This window comes from Myotis yumanensis, unplaced genomic scaffold, assembly GCF_028538775.1.
Source record: "Myotis yumanensis isolate MYYU_CA2020_CCGP unplaced genomic scaffold, mMyoYum1.0.hap1 SCAF_2, whole genome shotgun sequence".
NCBI classification, from domain to species: domain Eukaryota; kingdom Metazoa; phylum Chordata; class Mammalia; order Chiroptera; family Vespertilionidae; genus Myotis; species Myotis yumanensis.
The window spans coordinates 99,668,783-99,689,502 of record NW_027223753.1 but is presented as its reverse complement, the minus strand read 5'-3'; the positions used below and the strand labels follow the sequence as shown (position 1 = coordinate 99,689,502).

General features: G+C 51.3%; 1 protein-coding gene across 1 annotated transcript in view; it reads left to right on the top strand.

The window, feature by feature from the left end:
• SH3RF3 (SH3 domain containing ring finger 3) overlaps nt 1-20,720 on the top strand; it is a 273,022-nt gene that overhangs the window by 198,648 nt on the left and 53,654 nt on the right. The window contains exon 4 of the mRNA XM_070405853.1: nt 15,157-15,510. Within this exon, the coding sequence (XP_070261954.1) occupies nt 15,157-15,510 (354 nt within the window). The remainder of the gene's footprint in view (nt 1-15,156; nt 15,511-20,720) is intronic.

The window sequence follows — 20,720 nt, the reverse complement described above, 5'->3', positions numbered from 1 at the left end:
GCGGTGTGTAGGTGCCAGTAGGTGTTTGTTAAACACATCTGGTGATTCCTGTCTCTTGTAGGATGAAGTCCACTTACTTTAGCATGGCATTCAAGGCCCTTTGCAGCCCGACCCTGATCTCTTTTTCCAGCCTTATCTCTAGTCATTTCCTCTCCCTTCCCTAAATTTTGTGGTCCTCTCAAATTTATTTTGGAAAAGCTGACTAGGACAGTGATGGCGAACCTTTTGAGCTTGGCGTGTCAGCATTTTGAAAAAACCCCAACTTAACTCTGGTACCGTGTCACATATAGAAATTTTTTGATATTTGCAACCATAGTAAAACAAAGACTTATATTTTTGATATTTATTTTATCTTTAAATGCCATTTAACAAAGAAAAATCAACCAAAAAAATGAGTTCCCGTGTCACCTCTGACACGCGTGTCATAGGTTCGCCATCACTGGACTAGGACATTCTAAGATCCTCCTACAGCAGTAACAGTAAGTACACACACATGCACACACACACACACCCTTCTATAGTACATCTGTAAGATCCACAATTTCCTTCATACCATGTAAGCTTCTATTTGTGCATTTGCTTCAGTTCCCAGGGGGGGGGTGAAAAAACCTGAATACCACCATGGTGCCTTGGAGAAGTAAAACACCTTTGCTCCCAGACATTTCAGCTCATGGGACTTTCCCCGGCAGTTGCTTACAATGGTACTCGAAGGCATATGTAAGAATGTCCATAGAAACTTGACTATGCTGGCCCCAAACGAGACAGTTCAAATGTCCACCAACAGTGGTATGGATACATAAAGTGTGGTATGTCCACACCACAGAATACTACCCAGCAGTGAAAAGGAACAAAAGATTACTGCACATGGAAGCATGGATGACTCACAGACACACTTTTGGAAGAAGCCACACAGAAAAGCATGTGCTGTGTGATTTTAAAGGAAGTTCAGAAGCAGGCAGAGGGAGTCCTGGCATGGATGTCAGAGCATGGTGGCTGTAGGGGAAGGCTGATGGGAAGAGGTGGCTGGGAGGCTTCTAGGCGTGGAGATGTTTTACATCTTGGTCCTGGGAGTGATTACACAGAGGGAGCAACTGTGAAACGGTGCACAGTTAATGTTTACACACTTTTCTTTAGACTACAATTTAAGAAGCTCAGAGAAAATCTTGTAGGGAACCCCAAGGTCGTGGCAACCACTCCCTGCCAAAGGTGGGTAAGGCTGGCCAGCTACCCACTTCCCTGGAGGGGCTCAGACGCGGGCAGGGAGGCAGAGCGCTGCCCAGGGCTGGGAAACCAAGCAGCCGGGCTCTCTGCCAATAGTCCCTGCAGACACATCAAAGGCCAAGCCAGTCTGCCCAGTGTCCGACTCCCTAGCCACTGGGGACCTTCCTTTCAAATACTACTCCCTCCAGGATGTGAGGGAGGCTCCTTCATCTTTCCATCCCTGTGGCCCTTCATGCCCATACCTCCACCCTCAGGTCCACCTCTGCTCTGAGCACACCCTCCCTCCTCCCAGGAGCAGAGGCAGGCACACTTGAGGCAGCCCTAGGCAGGGGCCTGCTCCTCCCTGTGCTGCGCCTCCCTGGGTTGGGCTGCAGCCTGTGCAGCGCCCGGCCCCATCCCAGCACCCCAGGTGCCAAGACACAGCCGCAGCATGTGTCTGAGACAGACTCCTGGCTTCCAGCACCACTGAAGACAAGAAGCCCCCGTGGGCATTTCCCGAGACTGAGACTGTTTCACTGTTTCTCTGTCAGTCATGTCTGGAAGCACCTGAGGAATGGGGTAAAAGCCCAGTGTGACTCCTGCCTCATACGTAGCCTTGGGGTAGAGCCCGGTGTGTCCAAAGGCTCACAGTTTCGCTGACTGTCTTCCTCTGGGAGGGGACTGGGTGTTTGTGATCAGAGTGGTTGGAGCTTGGGTCCTTCTCAGAGTTTGCACCTGAGCCAGACTGGCACCCAGGAGGGAGCCTTGTCTTTTGTTTTTGGAGACTGATCAGGCAGATGGCACATTTTGGAGCGCTATTTGTCCCTGAAAATGAGCCTGGGGCTCAGGAAATGGGGCTGGACTCAGGCTCCTCACAGGACTGAATTACAAGAGCCTCGCCCCACCCCCACCCCCCCAGCTGTGCTTTGAAGTGTGGTGCAGGATGCATGTAGGCTGTGGACAGGAGGCCTCGGGGGCCTCGGTGTGCTTTCCATCGGTGCAATCAGGCCGTGGGTCTTTAAGAAGTAAAGGAGAACTCTGCTCTGCAGACTGTGTGGTCCTCTTCCGCCTGGATCCATTTCTTTGCCACAGGCTTGTTTGGCAGGCATAGTGGACAAGTGGTATAGAACCGGCCTGGAGTGGCCTGACCTCGTGCTGCGGGCAGCCTGTTTGCTGAGAAGGGAGCTCTGTCTCCAGACTGCCTGCTCCTTGTGGACTGTGGAGATCATCTTCTCACCCATCCTCTCCACAGCTGCCGGCACCAGCTGCCTGCTGCACCTGCACCCCTGGCCTGTGCCCGCTGGTCGCTAGCACTAAATCTGCCTGCACCTGGCTCCCTTGCCCAGACTCTTCCTCATCAACCTCTGACCTTTCATTCCCCAGGCCTTTGACCCCTCACCTCGCTGCCCTTCAGCTCCACTTCCTGATACCCTAGCTCCCAGCCTGCACTCTTGAACCTGCTCACCCCCACCCCCCGTTCTTTTCTCCCCATTGATTTTGTGGACAGTCACTGTTTGTGGCCATGTCCTCATCCACATGGGGACTGATGTCTTGTCTCACTGGCACCTGCCTGTTTGCCAGATGACTGCTGGGCAAGGTTCCCTCACCTGCTGCTGGCCGACCCCACAGTGGGTGTCCACTCAGGACAGAGAGAGGACCAGGCTCTAATCCTCAGGGAACAAACCAAACACGAGACAGGGCTGCCTCCACGTCTCTGGTTCTGAAGGGGAAGCACAGTCGTCGGCGTTTTGGTTTTTTGGGGACACACTGTTCTAGTGGAAGTGAGAAGGATTCGGCGGAAGGGAATTCCTCAGGTCCAGGGGCAAGAGAGCCCAGGTCCCCAAGTGTGAGGGCTGCAGTGCCACCCGAGGGGTCACTGAGCTGTGGGCATGTGGCAGTACTTGTGGTTCCTGAGCCCAGCATTGCTTGACTGGGTCTGGTGTTGGTGGCCCCCCTCTGAAGCATGAGCACTCGGCCTGAAGTCCTGCCAAGCCAGCCTCACACTCCTTTTCCACTGTCTCTGAGACGGCACACCTGGGGTCTGCCCTCAGTACGGCCCTCAGGCTGCGCCCTGAGAGCGGGCCTGCTTCTCATGGGCAAAGTCCACCCCAATGGTAGGACCATGAGTGGGTGTCCTGGGCTTCAGAGATGGAACCAAGAGGGCTCAACACTACACACTAGCTGTCTGGCCTTTGGCACATTCCTAAAACTGCCTGAGCCTCGTTTTCTCAAACGAGGGCAACAGCATGGACCTCCCAGGGTAGTTGTGAGGCTTAAAGGCAATGATGGGAGCACAAACCAGGCCTGGCACCCAGAGGAGCGGAAGGGCTACTCTGCTGTGTGTGAGATGAATAACTGCTCGGTGGTCTATCCGTGTGTTTATGGGAGATCTTCGTGTCATTCCCAGACACTGACCATACTTGGCCTTGTGTGCCTGTTTTCTCACAGGCGCTCATTTCCGCTCCCAGCGGGGATGGGGGCTCCTTGAGGGCAGGTGTGCCCCTCCTTCTATGCCACATGGCAGCCCCTGCAGTGGTTTCCCGAGCTGAGCGACGTTTGCAGGTGGATAATGCCCACGAAGCAGGCACACAGACACGCCTGGGTGGCAGGATAGGAGACGGAACTCACTCGAATGCTGTCCTCTGGGGCACAGCTGGAAGTCAGCCTCAGTCTGGAGACCTCAGGAGAGGACAGCTGCTCTTGGCCTGGTGCCCTGAGTCTCCATGGGGACCTGCCTGGAGTCTCATGGGACACATTAACACATTTGCCTGTGATGCTTGTCTGAGAGAACACCTCTCCATGGGGCCAGAATTAAGATTCCGAAGACTGCAAGGGCTGGAAACGCAGCTGAAAAGAATGATGAGATGTGTTGTATATAAACATCAAGTTCACCTCACAGTCAGATCAGCTGTTCAGGCAGAGTAATGGGGAGACCCTGCTCCCCCGCAGTTAACTGAAAAGGGCCTCCAAAGTGGTTCGGCAATATGATGGTACTTATTTATACTGCGTAGGATATTTCCGTGTGTTTGTGTGTTTGTGGATGGTTTCCTAGGTGACAATCACATAGGCTACAAGGGTATGTGTTAGTGTATTCTCATACCTCCCACTTTCACATAATCAGCCCACACCATCTCCTCTCTGGCAGCAAATGGGGGGGCGGGGGATGGTCTGAGGAGGTAGGAATCCCTCCCTAATTTCTGCTAACTGTCCATGATGAAGAGGGTAAAGAGTGATAGTTCTGAGCCTAGAATGGACCTGAGTCTGGTATGAGGACAGGCGGAGACAGTTGAGGACACTGCCCAGCTGCTCTTCCGTTCAGTGGGGAGAGCCCTCAGCATCCCCAGGAGCCTTCTGCTGCCTTTGGGTCTGGCTTGGAAGAAGAGATCCAAGCAGTTCCTTGGAGGAAGGTCTCACCCACCTCACCGACTAGTGTTCCATTAGAGCCGTGACTATTTCATTCATTGTCTACTCTGGTTTGGCAGCTTCTCGGGGCATTATGGGGCAGAGAGCATCCTCCCCATTTGGCTGATGAGGAATGTGAAGCTCCTTGCAGTGGGGCACTGGGGTGCAGCTGCCGGCCCCAGCCCGGGCACTTTCCCCAGTGTGGGCAGGTGTACATCAAAGGGGAGGGGCATTTTCTTGACCCAAAGGAGGCATGACTTGGTGCCAGGGAAGCCTCAGGGCTCTTCTGGAAATAAAATGTTTCAGGGAAAACTTCTCTTATGAGCGAAGCAACCAGAAGGCCTTGCTTAGCCCAGCATGTGTGTATGTGCATCTGCACACACAGACAATTAGAGAGTTGGCCCAAGAAGGGAGAGGCTGAAGCAGGTGGTAAACTGTGGGTCAGGAACGGCCTTTGCAGGACTCAGACATGAGAAGCAGAAATGGGACACAGTTGAATTGGTGGAGCTGCTGGAGACATACATGGGTCCGAAAACTCAGAGACACCACCACCGCCTCAGTAGTAGGTCACCAGGGTCTGCAGAGAGGAGCTGGATGGCTGTGTGACCACAAGGTGTCCCAGCTTATCACAGACATGGGTCACTCAGTCATCTCCCCCTAGTTACTACATGTAGAGATTCAAAAGTTTCTAGGTTTCCTCTCTGTGGCTGGTCAACTTTACTGCTTTCAAGATAGAAGCAAAGCAGACAATTTCAGTGGTGGTGAAGCATATCTGCTTGCACCTGCCCGGGGAACCAGAGGGGAGGGCTCCGAGGGCACTTAGCCCAGGGGAACCAAAGGGAAGAGCTCCTAGGGCATTTGGCCCGGGGGAATGGATGTTGGTACAAGGTCCCTAAACTAGCCTCATTTTTTAAAAACTCTTTTGTTTTTGCTGCTCTGATTGGGTGTGTTCTGCTATCTTGTCTTCCAAATAACTGATTCTATATTCTACTTCATCTAACCTACTGTTTATTCCTTCTAGTGTAGTTTTTGTTTCAGATATTATATTCTTCATTTCTGGTTCTTTTTTATAGTTTATATGTTTGTTTTTTTCATGCTGCTATAGTTCTCATTAAGTTCCTTGTAGTTATCTCTGTTCCTTGAGCATCCTTATAACTATTCTTTTGAATTCTATATCTGGTGAATGGTTTACCTCCATTTCATTTAGCTCTTTTTTTCTAGATTTCTCCTGATCTTTCATTTGGGGCATATTTCTTTGACTCCCCATTTTGGCTGCCTCTTTGTGTTTGTTTCTATGTATTAGGTAGATCTGCTATGACTTCCAATCTTGGTAGGGTGGCCTCATGTAATAGGTGTCCTGTGAGACCCAGTGGTGCTGTCTCCTTGATCACCTGTGCTGGGTGCTCCAGGGTTACCCCTTGTGTGACTTATGTGGGCTCCTGTTTTAATTGAGTTTTGATTGTTCTCTATATGTTTATACTTGGGGTCAACCCTCAGGCTGGTAGACTGTGAGGCTTTACCCCAACCACAGTTGACGAGCTGCTCTGCAGGTGCTGACTACATGGAGTGGAATTTGTCTCAGCAGGGTCTGGTGCCTTATAAGATCTCCCTTTGGATATGCCAGTTAGTGGCTTTGGGGTGTCTGATGGTGTCTGAAGCTGGCCACTGGATGTGTTGGTTCTGGGACCTCTGGGAGGGTCTCTGGTGCAGGTCAATATCAGATCCTCTCTGTGACTGGCGCTGGACAACCTGTTGGAGTTACAATGTGACCCACAGTTTGTGGCTGCCTCTACTGGACCTGGGTATGTGGAAGAAGTATCAAGCTGTGCACCAAGGCTTGCTTTTACCAGCACTGGGCCTTGGGGAGGTCAGCAAACCCCCAAAGCCACCCCAAGATCCACCTCTGCCTGCTTCTGCCTGCCAACTGCCTATTAGACTCAGTCACTGAAAGAGTCTCTGGCAACACTCAAGTTGTATGAGTTAGGTTCTCAGTGAGTCACTAGGTAGGAGTGAGAGATATCTTCCAGATCTTTATTTTTTTATCCTGCCAGTACTGGGTCTTAGGCCACTCAGAAAATATCTCAGAGTATACCAGTTCTAGCTGCCACCCACTGATGTTTGCACATCTGTGTGTCAGGGTGAGGCCAGCAGAGCTATCAGGCCCAAACAGACCGAGATTTGGCTGTGTGAAGGGAGGGCTCTGCACTGATTGGACATGCAAGGGAAAACCCTCCTAGAGCAGGGGTGGGGAATGTCTGGTCCTTGGGCTGTATAAAGCCTGCAAAATCATTTGGTCTGGCCCTTCCTGCCAAGGCATTAGGAGTGAGTTAATTAATGTTTTTTCCAAATATAGCAGGCTAAGTTTTCTTTTTTAGTTCTCACCTGAGGAATGAGGATATTTTTTCCACTGATTTTTAGAGAAAGGCAGGGTGGGGGAGAGACAGAGAGAGAAACATCATGGTGAGAGAGACACATCGATTGATTGCCTCCCACATGCACTCGACCAGCGCCGAGGATGAAGTCTGCAACCCAGGTACATGCCCTTGATCTGAATCAAACCTGGGACCCTTCAGTCTGCGGGCTGGTGCTCTATCCACTGAGAAAAACTGGCTAGGGCAATTTGTACTTCTTAATCCCCTCACTTTTTTCATTCACTGCCCCCAACACTCCACCCATCTGGCAACCATCAATCTGTTCTCTGTATTTGTGAGTCTGTTCCTGTTTTGTTTGTTAATTTATTGTTCTTTAGATTTCACATATAAGCTAAATCATATGGTATTTGTCTTTCTCTGTCTGACTGACTTCATTAGCATGATACCCTGTAGGTCCATCCATGTTGTCCCAAATGGCAAGATTTCATTCTTTTTTATGCCTGAGTAATATTCCATTGTGCTATGTACCACCATTATTGATGGGAACTTAGGTTTCTTCCATAGCTTGGCTATTATAAATAATGCTTCAATGAACATGGCATCCCAAGCCTATAGAACCTGAGTCCTTATCTTTGACAAGCTCCCTCAGTAGTCAGTCCACACTGAAGTCCCAGCTCCACGGGAGATGGCCTTGTGCTACTGTCACAGTCCCAGCACCTGGGACAGTCAGGACATGGCTGTACTCAGGAAAGATCTGGTGTGTCTGTAAAAGGACTCGTGGGTTGCCCTCTTCTTCTATTGTGAGTGCTGCTCTCTAGCAGGCCTGTCTCTTGGCTCCTGGATTTCCATGACAGGGGAGACACACTTCCCTCCCCAGATCTCAGTCACAAGCCCCACTGCTCCCTGGTGCAAATGTGTTGAGATTGGACTTCCTGTCTCCAGGCCAGGATGGAGGAGCCGCTGTGCACATCTATTTCCCAGTTATTTTTCTTGAGAACTGCTGGGAACCTCTCACCCCAGTGTCCTTCCTTTCATGTTGTATCCCATATGTCTGGTTTTCCAATCGTATTCCTTGTTTAAAAATTCCTCCTACACACATTCAGCTTAAAGTCCTCTCAATGAGAACAGGTGTGTCAGGGTGACCGCACTCTGCACAGGGCCTGGTGGCTCTTTCCCAGACCAAGTACCCAAATCTGTGCTGGCCTCAGGTCCCCTGGAGGGTGGGCTCATGGCTCCTATAAGTTGCTGTGGAGAGCCTTCTTTAGTCCACTTGGTCCCCAAGTTCTGGTGCAACTGGGATGATACAGCCTATTGTAACAGGCCACTTGTAGAACTAGTTAAACAATGGAAGGAAGGAACTCCACAGTCCTCCCTACTTTTCTAGATGTTTCTATGGTTGGAGGAAAAGAGTGGTTGTAGAGGAATATCACAGCTGAGCTAAAGTTGGTGAGACAAAATCTTAAAAAGAAGGTCCTGTTAACAGAAGAAACATTCAAACCTATAGAGAATTTTGTGAGTTTATTTGAGCCAAACTGCCGACAAATGCCAGGAGGCAAAATCTCAATCAGTTGAGATAATGCTCCAGAGACTGGCAGTTCTGCACCTTATTTTATACATTACAATCAAAAGAGGAGGTGTATGTGGGTTATATGAAATCCCTTGGTGATAGATTAGGGAGGTGGGAGAAAGCAAAGCAGGGGTTGGTGAGGGAGGGAACCTCTGGGATTGGATGAAAAGTGAAATGATAGACATACTTCTTTTACATAGGTGGGTACAGGGTAGTTAATAGTCAATAATGGGGAAGAGACCAAGATGGCGGCGTAGGTAAACACCGGAGACCGCTGCCGCAAACAACCATTTCAAAAATACAACTAAAAGATGGAATGGACATCACCCAGAACCACAGGAAGGCTGGCTGAAGAGAGACTCTACAACTAGAAGGAAAGAGAACAGCAAACCAAGGCTCAGAGGAGGCGCAGTGTGGAAAATACAAAGGTACCGAGGTGCGCGCGCAAAGCGGGCTGGTGGCTGAGGACGTGGTTGTCGTTTTCGGTCAGGAGTGAGTCTCAGACTCTGGGTTCCAGATCCGGGCGAGTCTCTAGGGACCCAGACTCAAACGGGAGAAGCGGGATTATCCGGCATCAGTTGGAATCTGAGGGCAGCTTTCTCTCCGAGGTTTGCAGCGGCTGCCGGGGTTCTGAGAAGCAGAGCCTCTGGGAACGGGACTGAGAGCGGCCATAACTGCTCCCTCCACCCGCCCTGTTGATCCCGCCCCGCCCCACCCAAACCCTGCGCACAGCCATTTGCAGATCGCCTCAGGCAAAGGCTGGATTAGCGCCTCCCCAGAAGACAGACGTTTTCCACACAGCTGATTCCTACAGCCAGTCGGCCTGGTGGTCAAATTCCTCTAGTGTTAACTACAACAATTAAGGCTTGGCTAGAACAAGACTGTGCACAAAGACCACAAGGGGGTGCACCAAGAAAGCATAAAAGATGCGGAGACAAAAAAACATGACAGAAATGGAGGATATGGAGCTAAGAATTGCAATTTTGAGGGCTTGCTATAAACTTGAGCAGAGCCTCATGAAAACTAATGAGACCCTCGATGCTACGATAAAGAAATTAGAAAGTAAGCATACACAGACTGAAATAAAGAATATTATACCCAATAGCAGACCAGAGGAGCACAAGAATCAAACCAAAGATTCGACAAAAAACACCCAACTGGAAAAGCAAAATGAAAAAAGAATCCGAAAGTGTGAAGATAGTGTAAGGAGCCTCTGGGACAGCTTCAAGCACACTAATATCAGAATAATAGGGGTGCCAGAAGATGAGAGACAGCAAGATATTGAAAACCTATTTGAAGAAATAATGGCAGAAAACTTCCCCCACCTGGTGAAAGAAATGGACTTACAGGTCCAAGAAGCGAAGAGAACCCCAAACAAAAGGAATCCAAAGAGGACCACACCAAGACACATCATCATTAAAATGCCAAGAGCAAAAGACAAAGAGAGAATCTTAAAAGCAGCAAGAGAAAGAGACTCAATTACCTACAAGGGAATACCCATACGACTGTCAGCTGATTTCTCAACAGAAACTTTGCAGGCCAGAAGGGAATGGCAAGAAATATTCAAAGTACTGAATACCAAGAACCTACAACCAAGATTACTTTATCCAGCAAAGCTATCATTCAGAATTGAAGGTCAGATAAAGAGCTTCACAGATAAGGAAAAGCTAAAGGACTTCATCACCACTAAACCAGTATTATATGAAATGCTGAAAGGTTTCCTTTAAGAAGAGGAAGAAGAAAAAGGTAAAGATACAAATTGTGAACAACAAACATGCATCTATCAACAAGTGAATCTAAGAATCAAGTGAATAAATAATCTGATGTACAGAATGAACTGGTGATTACAATGAATCAGGGACATAGAAGGGGAATGGACTGACTATTCTTGGGCGGGGGGGGAGGGGAATGGGAGATGCGGGAAGAGAATGGACAAAAATCGTGCACCTATGGATGAGGACAGTGGGTGGGGAGTGACGGCGGAGGGTGGGGCGGGAACTGGAAGAAGGGGAGTTATGGGAAAAAAAGAGGAACAAATGTAATCAGAACAATAAAGATTTAATTTAAAAAACAAAAACAAGTTACCCAGGCATCTCAGAAGATACGTTATCATAGAGGCAAAAAGGCAAATGGGCTCAGTAAGGATCAAAGTTGATCTTTGTCAGGGAAAATATCGGCTTAGGACATGACTACCCACCATAAGCTGTTTGTGGTTAAATATTTAATTTACAGACCATCCTCTGTGGTTATTTTAAGTCTGAGTTTGCTAGGCTGCCACGCAGGCCTCCCCTGAGCTTCTCAGGTCACCATGTGGCTCCTTTCCTCCACAATAATAATAAATTTAAAACATAAAAAAAATAAAATAAAAAATGTAATGCTTTATATACAAAAAAAAAAAAATAGTCAATAATGAACATGATAACAATAGCAATGAGGGAATTTAGGGTCTTCGTCCAGGTGCATTGGTTGTGGTCTGAGGGGTCCAGAAAAATGGAGTTACCTTGACATTCCAAAGATATGTTATCTTAGATGCAAAAGACAATAGACAGACTTAATTAAGGTAAAGATTGACTTTTGTCCGGGAAGATTCTAGCTTAGAACATGACTATCTTCCATAAACTGCTTTTATTTTAAAAGCTTTCATTTCAGACCTCCTTTGTGGTTACTTTAGGTCTCTGAGTTTGCAAAGCCACCACACAGGCCTCCCCTGAGCTAGTCAGGTTAGCATGTGGCCCCTTTTCATCCACAGTTGCTAACCACACAGGCAGGATTCAGAGTCCCTGACAGGGAAGCCACCTTGGCTGACCATCACTGTCCCATTGCCCAGACGGGACCCTGGCGGAGGGCATGTGACTATGAGCTGGCCTGCCCCCGGATGTGTTCCCTGGAGCGTGTGGATTGAGCACTGGCCTTGCGGAGGGACCCGCAGAGCATGAGGGAGCAGGCTCTGTGGGGGGTCCCTCCTTTCCAAGCGCCAGTGATGGTCCTCTGATAAATGGACAAGCTCATCAAGACTTTTAAACATTGGGGCTGCCACTCTGTTTCCATTCGTATGGTAGTTGAAAATGTCTTCTATTTCCATAAAGAACAATCAAAATTGGAGTTACTGGATGCGTTGGTTAATCATTGATTTTTGTGTTATGTGTGTGGTGACAAAGCACAATCTGTCTGAGTGTGCTGTCTGTGGGGGTTAGAGGTACCCACTTGAGATACAAATCAGGTGACCCCACCTGTGGACAGACAGCAGAGCCCGTTCACTCCCAGGTGAGCATCTTGGCTGAGAGAGGGGAGCACCCTCAGCAGGAAGCACTTGTCCACATCACCACACTCCACCGCTCCCCAGTCAGCAGCCACTTACAGCACATTCTAGCATTCTGGTTGTGGGGGAAGGAAGAGGAAATCTCCCATGTTTGCTCATTATCTCCCGGGTCCCCCAGGCCCTGGGAAACTGAGCCGCGGTGCCTACACAGCACAGAGCAGAGCCATCTGGTTTCTCCAGTCCGAGTAGGAGGAAATGGGATATTATGGCTGCTCTGAAGAGTCTGATGTAGGAGCCACTGGTGGCAGGTCGTGGTAGCTGCAGGTGTCCTGCAATGGTGGGTCTATGTGGTGTGAACATGTGCACCCAGAGAGAGGCTTTCCAACTGGGACAGCGTGGGTGGTGCCAGCTTCCAGGCCCAGCCCTGAGCACCATGTCACATGGCTCATGGAGCTTGTTGGAAAGGTGATGGCAGCTTACCTGGACAGTGAACTTTGTCTCCAGGAGCAAGTCCCAGAGCTGAAGTTCTCCCACTGCACCTATCAAAGTCTAGCAAGCCCGGGACTCCAGGCATGGTGGTCAATTCCTGGGTAATTTCCTGTCATCTATCTATCTGTCTATCTATTATCTATCTATCATCTATCTATTATCTATCTTCAATCTATCATCTTATCTATCTACCTATTGTCTATCTATCTATTTATCTATCATCTCTCTATCTCTATCTCCAATAAGAAGCTACTTGTCACCAACAACAATCTAGTAAAGAAGACAAAATTGAACAGTTCCTCATCAGTAGGCCTTTCCCTGGATGTTCTCTCACCTCTAAGAGCTGCTGATGAAATGTGTGGATTCATCACCTGAAAGCTGAAGTTCTTACTTTTCCTATAGTTTGTTGAAAGCACTATAGTCACTGGAAATATATTGGCCCTCACTTTCAGCACCTATCATGGGCTTTGGATTGTTACGGGGGAGGGGGGTGAGAAAGGTGCCATACCCCTGCACCCTGGTTCTCTGTGGAGAAGGAGAGGGCGGTGTGGTTGAGGATGGGCTCAGGCAGTGGCCAGCAGTGCCAGTGGTGGGCAGTGCAGCGCCCCTGGCACTATGCTCAGCTCCCTATGGCATCGAGTGGGCTGGATGTGCACACACCTGACCTGTAGGTGCCTGGATTTCTTGTTCTTGAAATTGGAATTTCTAATACTGACTCAACAGAGGAACAGTGGAACTCAGTGAGATAGTCCAGGGCCATTGCTTTGGGGAAGAATGGAATTCTGTTATTAATTCTGTATAATAACCTTCCAAGTGGAGACACAGGGAGTGTTTAGACCATATTCCGATGCCCATAATAAGGGGCATTGTGCCTTCCAGCTTTTCTATTTTGTACTTGGCCCTGCAGTGTGGGTGCAGACCATAGTCCAGGGTCCCCTTTGGAGAGCCCACACAGGGCTGTGGGGGACAGGAGCTGTGGTGTTCTTCAAGCTAGGACTGTTGAGGGAGCAAGCAAATAAAAGACATAAAATAGAGCAAAGCAGCTGAGCTTGTTGGAGGAAACATTTCAAGGTAAACAATCCTGGACTTAGATCACCCGTTTGGGGGCCTAGAGTGAGATTTTCATACCCTCCCTCTGAAAGACAGTGTTTGTAATGAAGATGCTGACGGCCCAAGGGCCTCCAGGGCAGTGGTATGTATAGGATCTGCCTGGCCTTGCAGAGCGGCTGCATCAGGGCTCCCACCGCTGCAATTCAATGGAGTTTTGTCTCCTTAAAATGCTTTAACTTATCAAGATGTTAGCAGTGGCCTCCATACCCTGGTAGTGACCCTGAATGAGAGCCTCCATGGCTCCGGGCTGAGGGAATCTCCCAACCCAGGCCTGAGGCCAGACTCCACTGCCCTTTCTGGCCTGGCCCCATCAGGCTCCAGCCCACATTCCCCCTCAGCTGAGGACATGGGCGTCCTGCACAGGGTGAAGTCGACAGGCAGGTGCACAGCTGGCGTCCTTGCATTTACCTGCCTGCAAGAGCCTCCTGCCCTTAGGGATTTTCTTGCCACATTTGCTCTCCCTGCTCCTGCCCAAACCCAGTGCATCATCCCAGACTGCTCCCATCTGAACCTCGTGTATCATTCCAGACTCTGCAAGCAAATATGTGCCAGGCCTGCTCCACCAAGGGCTCCCATCCCACACCCTTTCTGTCTGGGGAGGAGAAAACAGACCAGTGGCTCAAGTTCCCTCCTATTTACCTTTGTGCTTCCCAGGGCAGGTCCCAGGGGCTAGCTGGCATTGACTCAGTTTCTTCAGCTACTTCTGAAAAGAGGAGGGAGAAAGAATAGAATTCCACAGATGTTTGTCTAGCATGATTTATTTAACTGTCTGTTCAGATGGGCCCAGCTCATTCTCACAGTGCGTGTCCTTCCTGGCTACACCAAGCCCATGGGAACCAGCCATCTCTGCTTCAGTCCTGCAGTCGCTGCAAGTTCCCCCTCTAGCATGAACAGAGGGAGAGCCCAGTGCAGCCTCGGGGGAAGCAGCTCCGTTGTACACCTTGGATGAAAAGCTTGCTCCAGGTGGAAGAGCCAGGAGCACACTCTGGCTCCTAGATGATGAACTGACCCTTCATCTAACCGAGGCCCCGCTGGACCCCAACAGGAGAGGGCACCTCTCTCCCAGAGCCCCTCCAGCCTCAGGCACTGCCTGCCTGTGGGGCCTGAAGCCGTGGGGCCCAAGTACCCAGGCTGTCAGGGACTGGAACACATCCTGCCTTCCTTGATAAGCTCCACAGGAATCAAACTCCCTGTAAAGGCCCCACAGGGTGGAAGAGCAAGGAAGGAGTTGTGCCCTGAGCCCTTGCAGAGTTGCTGGAAAGAATGCAGTTTTAACCTCTCATGAACCAGGTCAGGTCAGCTCGGAGTCAGGCTCCTATTCACCAGCCACACTTTCCTGCCACCTGCAGCCACCACTAGTTAGAAAGTGCCTTCTGGTCACATGCCTTGAATTCTCCTACCAGGGTGACCAGATTTGCAAGGCAGGCCAAGAACCTGTTGCCATGGTTACTGGCAGATAATGGCTAGGTGTTCCTTGCTGCTCTCTCTCTCTAGTCCCTCAGAAATGGGCAGCCCAGGAACAGGGGGCTCCATTGGGGCAGATGTGGTAGAGCCTTTTCAATAAACTCCTCAGATGGCACTCCAGCCTTCGCTGTGTGTTTGGCTGCACCTCTCATACCTGATGCCCTGTTAGAAAGATCTGGTCAGTCTGAGCACAGTGTCCATTTCTAACCGTGAGTGCAGGCTGGGTGAGCTCGGAAAGCTGGGTGTGGCATGTGATCCTTGTTTAACGAAGCCCCTCTCCCTCTCTCACTTAGCTCAACGACTCAGCCAAGCAGCTTATTGCAATGGACAAGTTCTGCCCAGCTGCTGTGTCTGGCTGCCATGCCTCGTTGCCCTCTGACCCCGGCGCAGTGGCCAGTGTGGCCCCAGGTCTCACTTTAAGCAGCACAGGGGCAGTCAGTGCCTTTCAGCAGCGTGTGGACGGCAAGAAGAATGCCAAGAAACGCCACTCCTTCACCGCAGTCAGCCTGACACACAGGTCCTCACAGGCTGCCAGCCATAGGCATTCCGTGGAAATCAGTGCTCCAGTGCTGATCAGCTCCAGCGACCCCCGGGCCACGGCCAGGATCCGGGACCTGGCGCATGTGTCCTGCAGTGCTCCCACCCAGGTAACATCCTCGGGGCATGGACAGGGAGGCACTGGGCACCCTTCCTGGGGCTGGGGGCTCCATCCTCAGATCGGAGCTCAGCATCCGTCCCCTGAACTAGCATGGAGGAGGTCAAGGCAGCACCCTTCTCGCTGCCTATTCTCAGGACCTCTGACCATGGTGGGTGTGTCTCCCTGTCACTACCAAGGCAGATATGTGATTGGCATAGCCTTTGAATAACATTATCCTGTCTCAGTTTGCACTCAGTCGATCTGATGGTGTTATGGATGATGTCCTGGTTTAGTGTTGGATGTTTTTAGCATCTCTTTAACACTTGCCAACTCCTTTCCCTTTCAACAAAGAGTGAAATGGCCAGACCTCAGAACCGGATTGAGCACATTGTTTAGTACTTATATCATTACTAGAGGCCCAGTGCACAAATTCTTGCAAGAGTAGGCCTTCCTTCCCCTGGCTGTGGGCACCGGCTGCCCTCTGGCACCCAGGACCCGGGCTTCCCTCCAGCCCCGGCTTCGTCCGAATGATGTCCAGAATGACATCCAGCTAATTAGCATATTACCCTTTTATTATTATAGACTAGGGACCCGGTGCACGAAATTCGTGCACTGGGTGGGGGGGGGGGGGAGTGTCCCTCAGCCCAGCCTGCCCCCTCTCACATACTGAGAGCCCTCAGGTGTTGACCCCCATCAACCTCCAATCTCAGGATCAGCCCCTTGCCCAGGCCTGATGCCTCTGCCAGAGGCGTCGACCCCCATCACCCTCCGATCGCCTGATCGTCCCCTTGCCCAGGCCTGACAACTCCGCCAGAGGTGTCAGGCTTGGACAGGGCACCCCCATCTCCCCCGGATCACTGGCTCTGACCCCCGCCCAGGCAGGATGCCTCTGGCCCAGGAATCATGCCTGGGCAGGGGACCCCCATCTCCCTCTGATCGATTGCTCCACCCCCCCGCCCAAGCCTGACACCTCTGACCCAGGCTTCAGGCCTGGGCAAGGGGACCCTCATCTCCCCCCAATCACTGGCTCCGCCCCCCACCCAGGCCTGATGCCTCTGGCCCAGGCATCAGGCCTGGGCAGGGGACCCCCAGCCCCCTCTGATTGCTGGCTCTGCCCCCCGCCCAGGCCTGATGCCTCAGCCAGAGGAGTTGACCCTCATCACCCTCCGATCGCCGATCACCGGATCGGCCCCTTTCCCAGGCCTGAGGCCTCCGGCAGAGGTGTCAGGCCTGGACAGGGGACCCCCAGCTCCCACCATTCCCGGCTCCGCCCCTGCTACCCACAATCTCTGGCACCGCCCCTGCCAAGACCTAAGGCCTCTGGTGGAGGCATTAGTCCTGGGCAGGAGACCCCCAGCTCCCCGCGATCTCCCGCTCTGCCCCTGCCTAGACCTAATGCCTTTGGCCAAGGCATTAGGCCTGGGCAGGGGACCCCCAGCTCCCCCTGGTTGCAGGCTTTGCCCCTGCCCAGGCCTAATGCCTCTGGCCAAGGCGTTAAGCCTGGGCAGGGAACCCCAGCTCCCCTTGATCTCCCGCTCTGCCCCTGCCCAGGCCTAACACCTCTGGCCAAGGCATTAGTCCTGGGCAGGGTACCCCCAGCTCCCCGCAATCTCCCGCTCTGCCCCAGCCTAGACCTAATGCCTCTGACTGAGGCCTTAGGCCTGGCCAGGGGACCCCCAGCTGCCCAGGATCGCTGATTCCGCCCCTGCTCCCTGCGATGGCTGGTTCTGCCCCTGCTCAGGCCTAACACCTCTGGCCAAGGCATTAGGTCTGTGTAGGGAGCCCCCAGCTCCCCACGATTGCAGGCTCCACCCCTGCCCAGGCCTAACGTCTTTGGCCAAGGCTTTAGGCCTGGGCAAGGGTTTCTGATCACCGTCAGTGGCAGGGGCCTTCTTCCGTCCTTTCCCTTTCGCCTCCCAGCATTGTGCCTACATATGCAAATTAGCCGCCATCTTTGTTGGCGGTTAACCGCCATCTTGGCTGGCAGTTAATTTGCATATCGCCCTGATTAGCCAATGGGAAGGGTAGCGGTCATACGCTAATTACCATGTTTCTCTTTTATTAGATTAGATTCTTACAGGTGCCTTCTTTTTTTAGGCATGGCATCGGCTCTACTTCCACAAGTAAGATAAAGGAGCAGGGGGAGAATAAAAGAAGGGGAGACCTTATTTTCAGTTAACTACCCAGGGCTGCCAGGATGTCTGGTCCAAGGTCACCACCCTCAGTTTTCCCTGGGAGTTCTAAAAACAAGCAAGCAAGCCCATGGGTGCTAGCAGTCCAATGGCTCTATAGTCTAGCTCTGCAGTCTAGCTCTACTTAGACAACCCCAAGAGCAGGAGGAAACAGATTTTTAAAAATCTGTTCCCACTTTGTTCCACTAGAATTAAGTGCTGTATTAGCTCATTTTAGAGGTGACTGGGACCTTAAGACCCATTTCCTGTCCTTTTGACTTGAGGTGAAAGTTATGGCCAGGCTCCAGATTTTAATGAAGGTCATTACAAAGGGCAAGAGGTCAAGCAAAGCAGTTTTCACCTGTCACAATTTATTTCAGTTGTTGGGAGAAGTAAGGGGTGAACTGAGCGGCCGGGAGTTAGGATGAACTTCCCCGTGCTATTTCCCACAGCCCCAGCATGCTGTCCATGGTCGGGCTGCCCCAGAGACTAGCCCCTGGTTCTGGTTCTGCCACTGCTCCCATGCTGCCTTTCTGGTTTTGGGTTGCTTTGTTGGTCTTGTGCATCACACTGGGATGCCCATCCCCTGGCCAACCTAGGGACGTACCCAGGGCTACTAGGGCATGCCGAACACCAGGTCCTGCTGTGGCCACCGCCTCATGGGCCCTCCTCCCCACCAGGCTGGATTTGCCCTGGGAGAGGGACCTAGTCCCGGAGTTCTGAGCTTGGGAGTCAGAAGTGGGCTCTGTGGTCACCAATCTGGAAAATCCAGACTCTGCAGGACTGCCTTCCTCAGCAAACAGGCCTCCAAGTGCCAGGCTGGCATGATGAAGACAGGCTCCAGGCCAGCAGAGCAGGCGCACCCAGGCTCCTCTGTGCCCAGGGGCATGGGTGATTTTGGCCCCTGTGAGATGACAAGGCTTACCTCGAACTCAGACCAGCCCTGCCTGCTCCTGTGCAGCACACCCAAGGCTTCCCGGCAACAAGGGGCAGAGGTTTTGTGAGACCTGGGTCGTGGGTTCCAGCAAGTTTTCTTCTGGAGCGCAGGGGTGTCTGTTGCGGGGTGGGCCATGCCTGTGTGCGCTCCCAGCCAGACTGGTGTGCAAGGCCTGGGGAAGTGGCTCAGCTGAGTCCCCCTAAAGACCCTATGTGCCTGTGGCCATAGATCAGAAAGGCTGCCCAACACAAGATGGTCCTGCTGCCATTTAACTGGCTTCATTCTGAAGCCCTGTGGAGGAACATGAACCAGATAAAAAGCAAATGCACCCATCCTCACAGCCACAAACACACAGCAGCAGTGTGGCTGAGCCACATGGACAAGGGAGCCCTTAGGTGGCTGAGATACAGATCCTCAACATCACTGATTCTTCTAGCTTTCTTTTGTGTTCCTTTAAAATAGAAAGGGAGTGCTGGGGTTGTGGTTTCTATAGAAATGGCCCTAAAATGCAGTAGCTGTGACAGAATGCTCAGAGTCCTAGCAGCAGGCAGAGTGCCTCTGGGACACACCTTGGGCCTATGTGTGCTCCCTCCCTGTCTGGGCTTCTCCAGGCACAGCTCACCCTAGGGAAAACTAGAAGCTTTCATTCTTTTCATTCACCCAGAGGAAATGGAAGCAAATGGTGTGAGTGACAGCTCGCTCTGACAGCTCCCTCGGGCTTGTTCATCCTGCCCTGCCCCTGGCTCCAGGCTGGAGTGGTGGCGAGAGGCCACCTATCCTTCCTTTGCTATAAAATGTCCAGGGCTGGCCTCTGGCCAGAGGAGTGGAAAGTGCCCGCCAGCCCCTGCAGAGAGCAGCGGGCACTCTGTGAAGGCTGGTCTGGGACTTGGCACAGGGCAGTGGGGGGCAGAGGCCCCTGCTCACTAGCTGTGTCACCTAGGAGAGTTGCCTGGTCACTTCTGGAGTCTCAGTGTACTCGTGTGCTAAGTGGAGCTGGCGCAGAGCCTCCTGGCTGGTTTGTTGTCAGACACAGGTGGCCTCTCCTCAGGGTGAGGTCAGTGCTATAGGTGGTGGTTCTTTCTGCTCCTCGGAGAGTCAGGGAATGAATCATGAGCCCCCAGGTGTCAGCTGTGACACCCAGGGCGCCTCGTCTATCCAGTCATGGCTGTCTGCTCCCGGAGCCTCTCTCTGCTGTGGTGTCAGCTGAAGGTCTGGAAGGCTGGTGGTGGGTAAGGGTGGGTGGTGCCCAGCCTGCTCGCAGCCATAGCTCCCGTCACAGTCCTTTTCTAAACTATAGATATTTTACTACCTAATAGATTCACCTGGAGCAGTACCTCAAGTTCAATATGTCAGAGAATAGCTACAGTCCTAGTTCCTCAAACCTGCTTCCCATTCTTTATTCCATCTTCTCACAAATTCCTGAACCTAAGATCCTGCGAGTTCCAAACCCTATTCTCCCAGGCACCTCTGCCATCTAATCAGGGTCTGGGCTCTAACACCAAAGCTCTTCTCCCATTGCAATTGTCAGGATGAAGGAGGTCATGTGCTGTGACAAGCGATCCCAGACCCTAGTAGTTGGACAGGTGCACATCTGACTATTTAAAACTGCTCCCACATCCAGTTTTAAAAATCCAATTATTTGTTTATAACTGCCATTGGACCAAATTAGGAAATGATTATTTACATTTTAGAATAGTTCTCCCATAAACCAAATAAGAAACCAACCAGGTGACCAAAGTCATCACCAAACTGCCTGAGGAACCTTAATGGGTGCATGTGGGTCTGGAACACCCTATATCTGTCAGTGTGAGCCAGGTTATGTTGTGATAACAAGCAGCCACAAACCCTCAGAGGCTTACTTCTCACTTAGACTGCATGTCTATCATGGGCAGCTGAGGGCCTGCCTGCTCCACAGTGCCCTCTCCCTGGACATCAGCACACCTTCAGGCCAAGTCTGTCCTACTCCCTCTTTGGTAAGTAAAGTTTTCTTGGAACACAGCTGCACCTGCTCACTTATACATTGTCTGTAGCTATTTTTCAGGCCGCAGCAGAGGTGCTGCTTAGTTGTGACAGATCATATGCCCCACAGAGCCTAAATATACTATTTAAAAC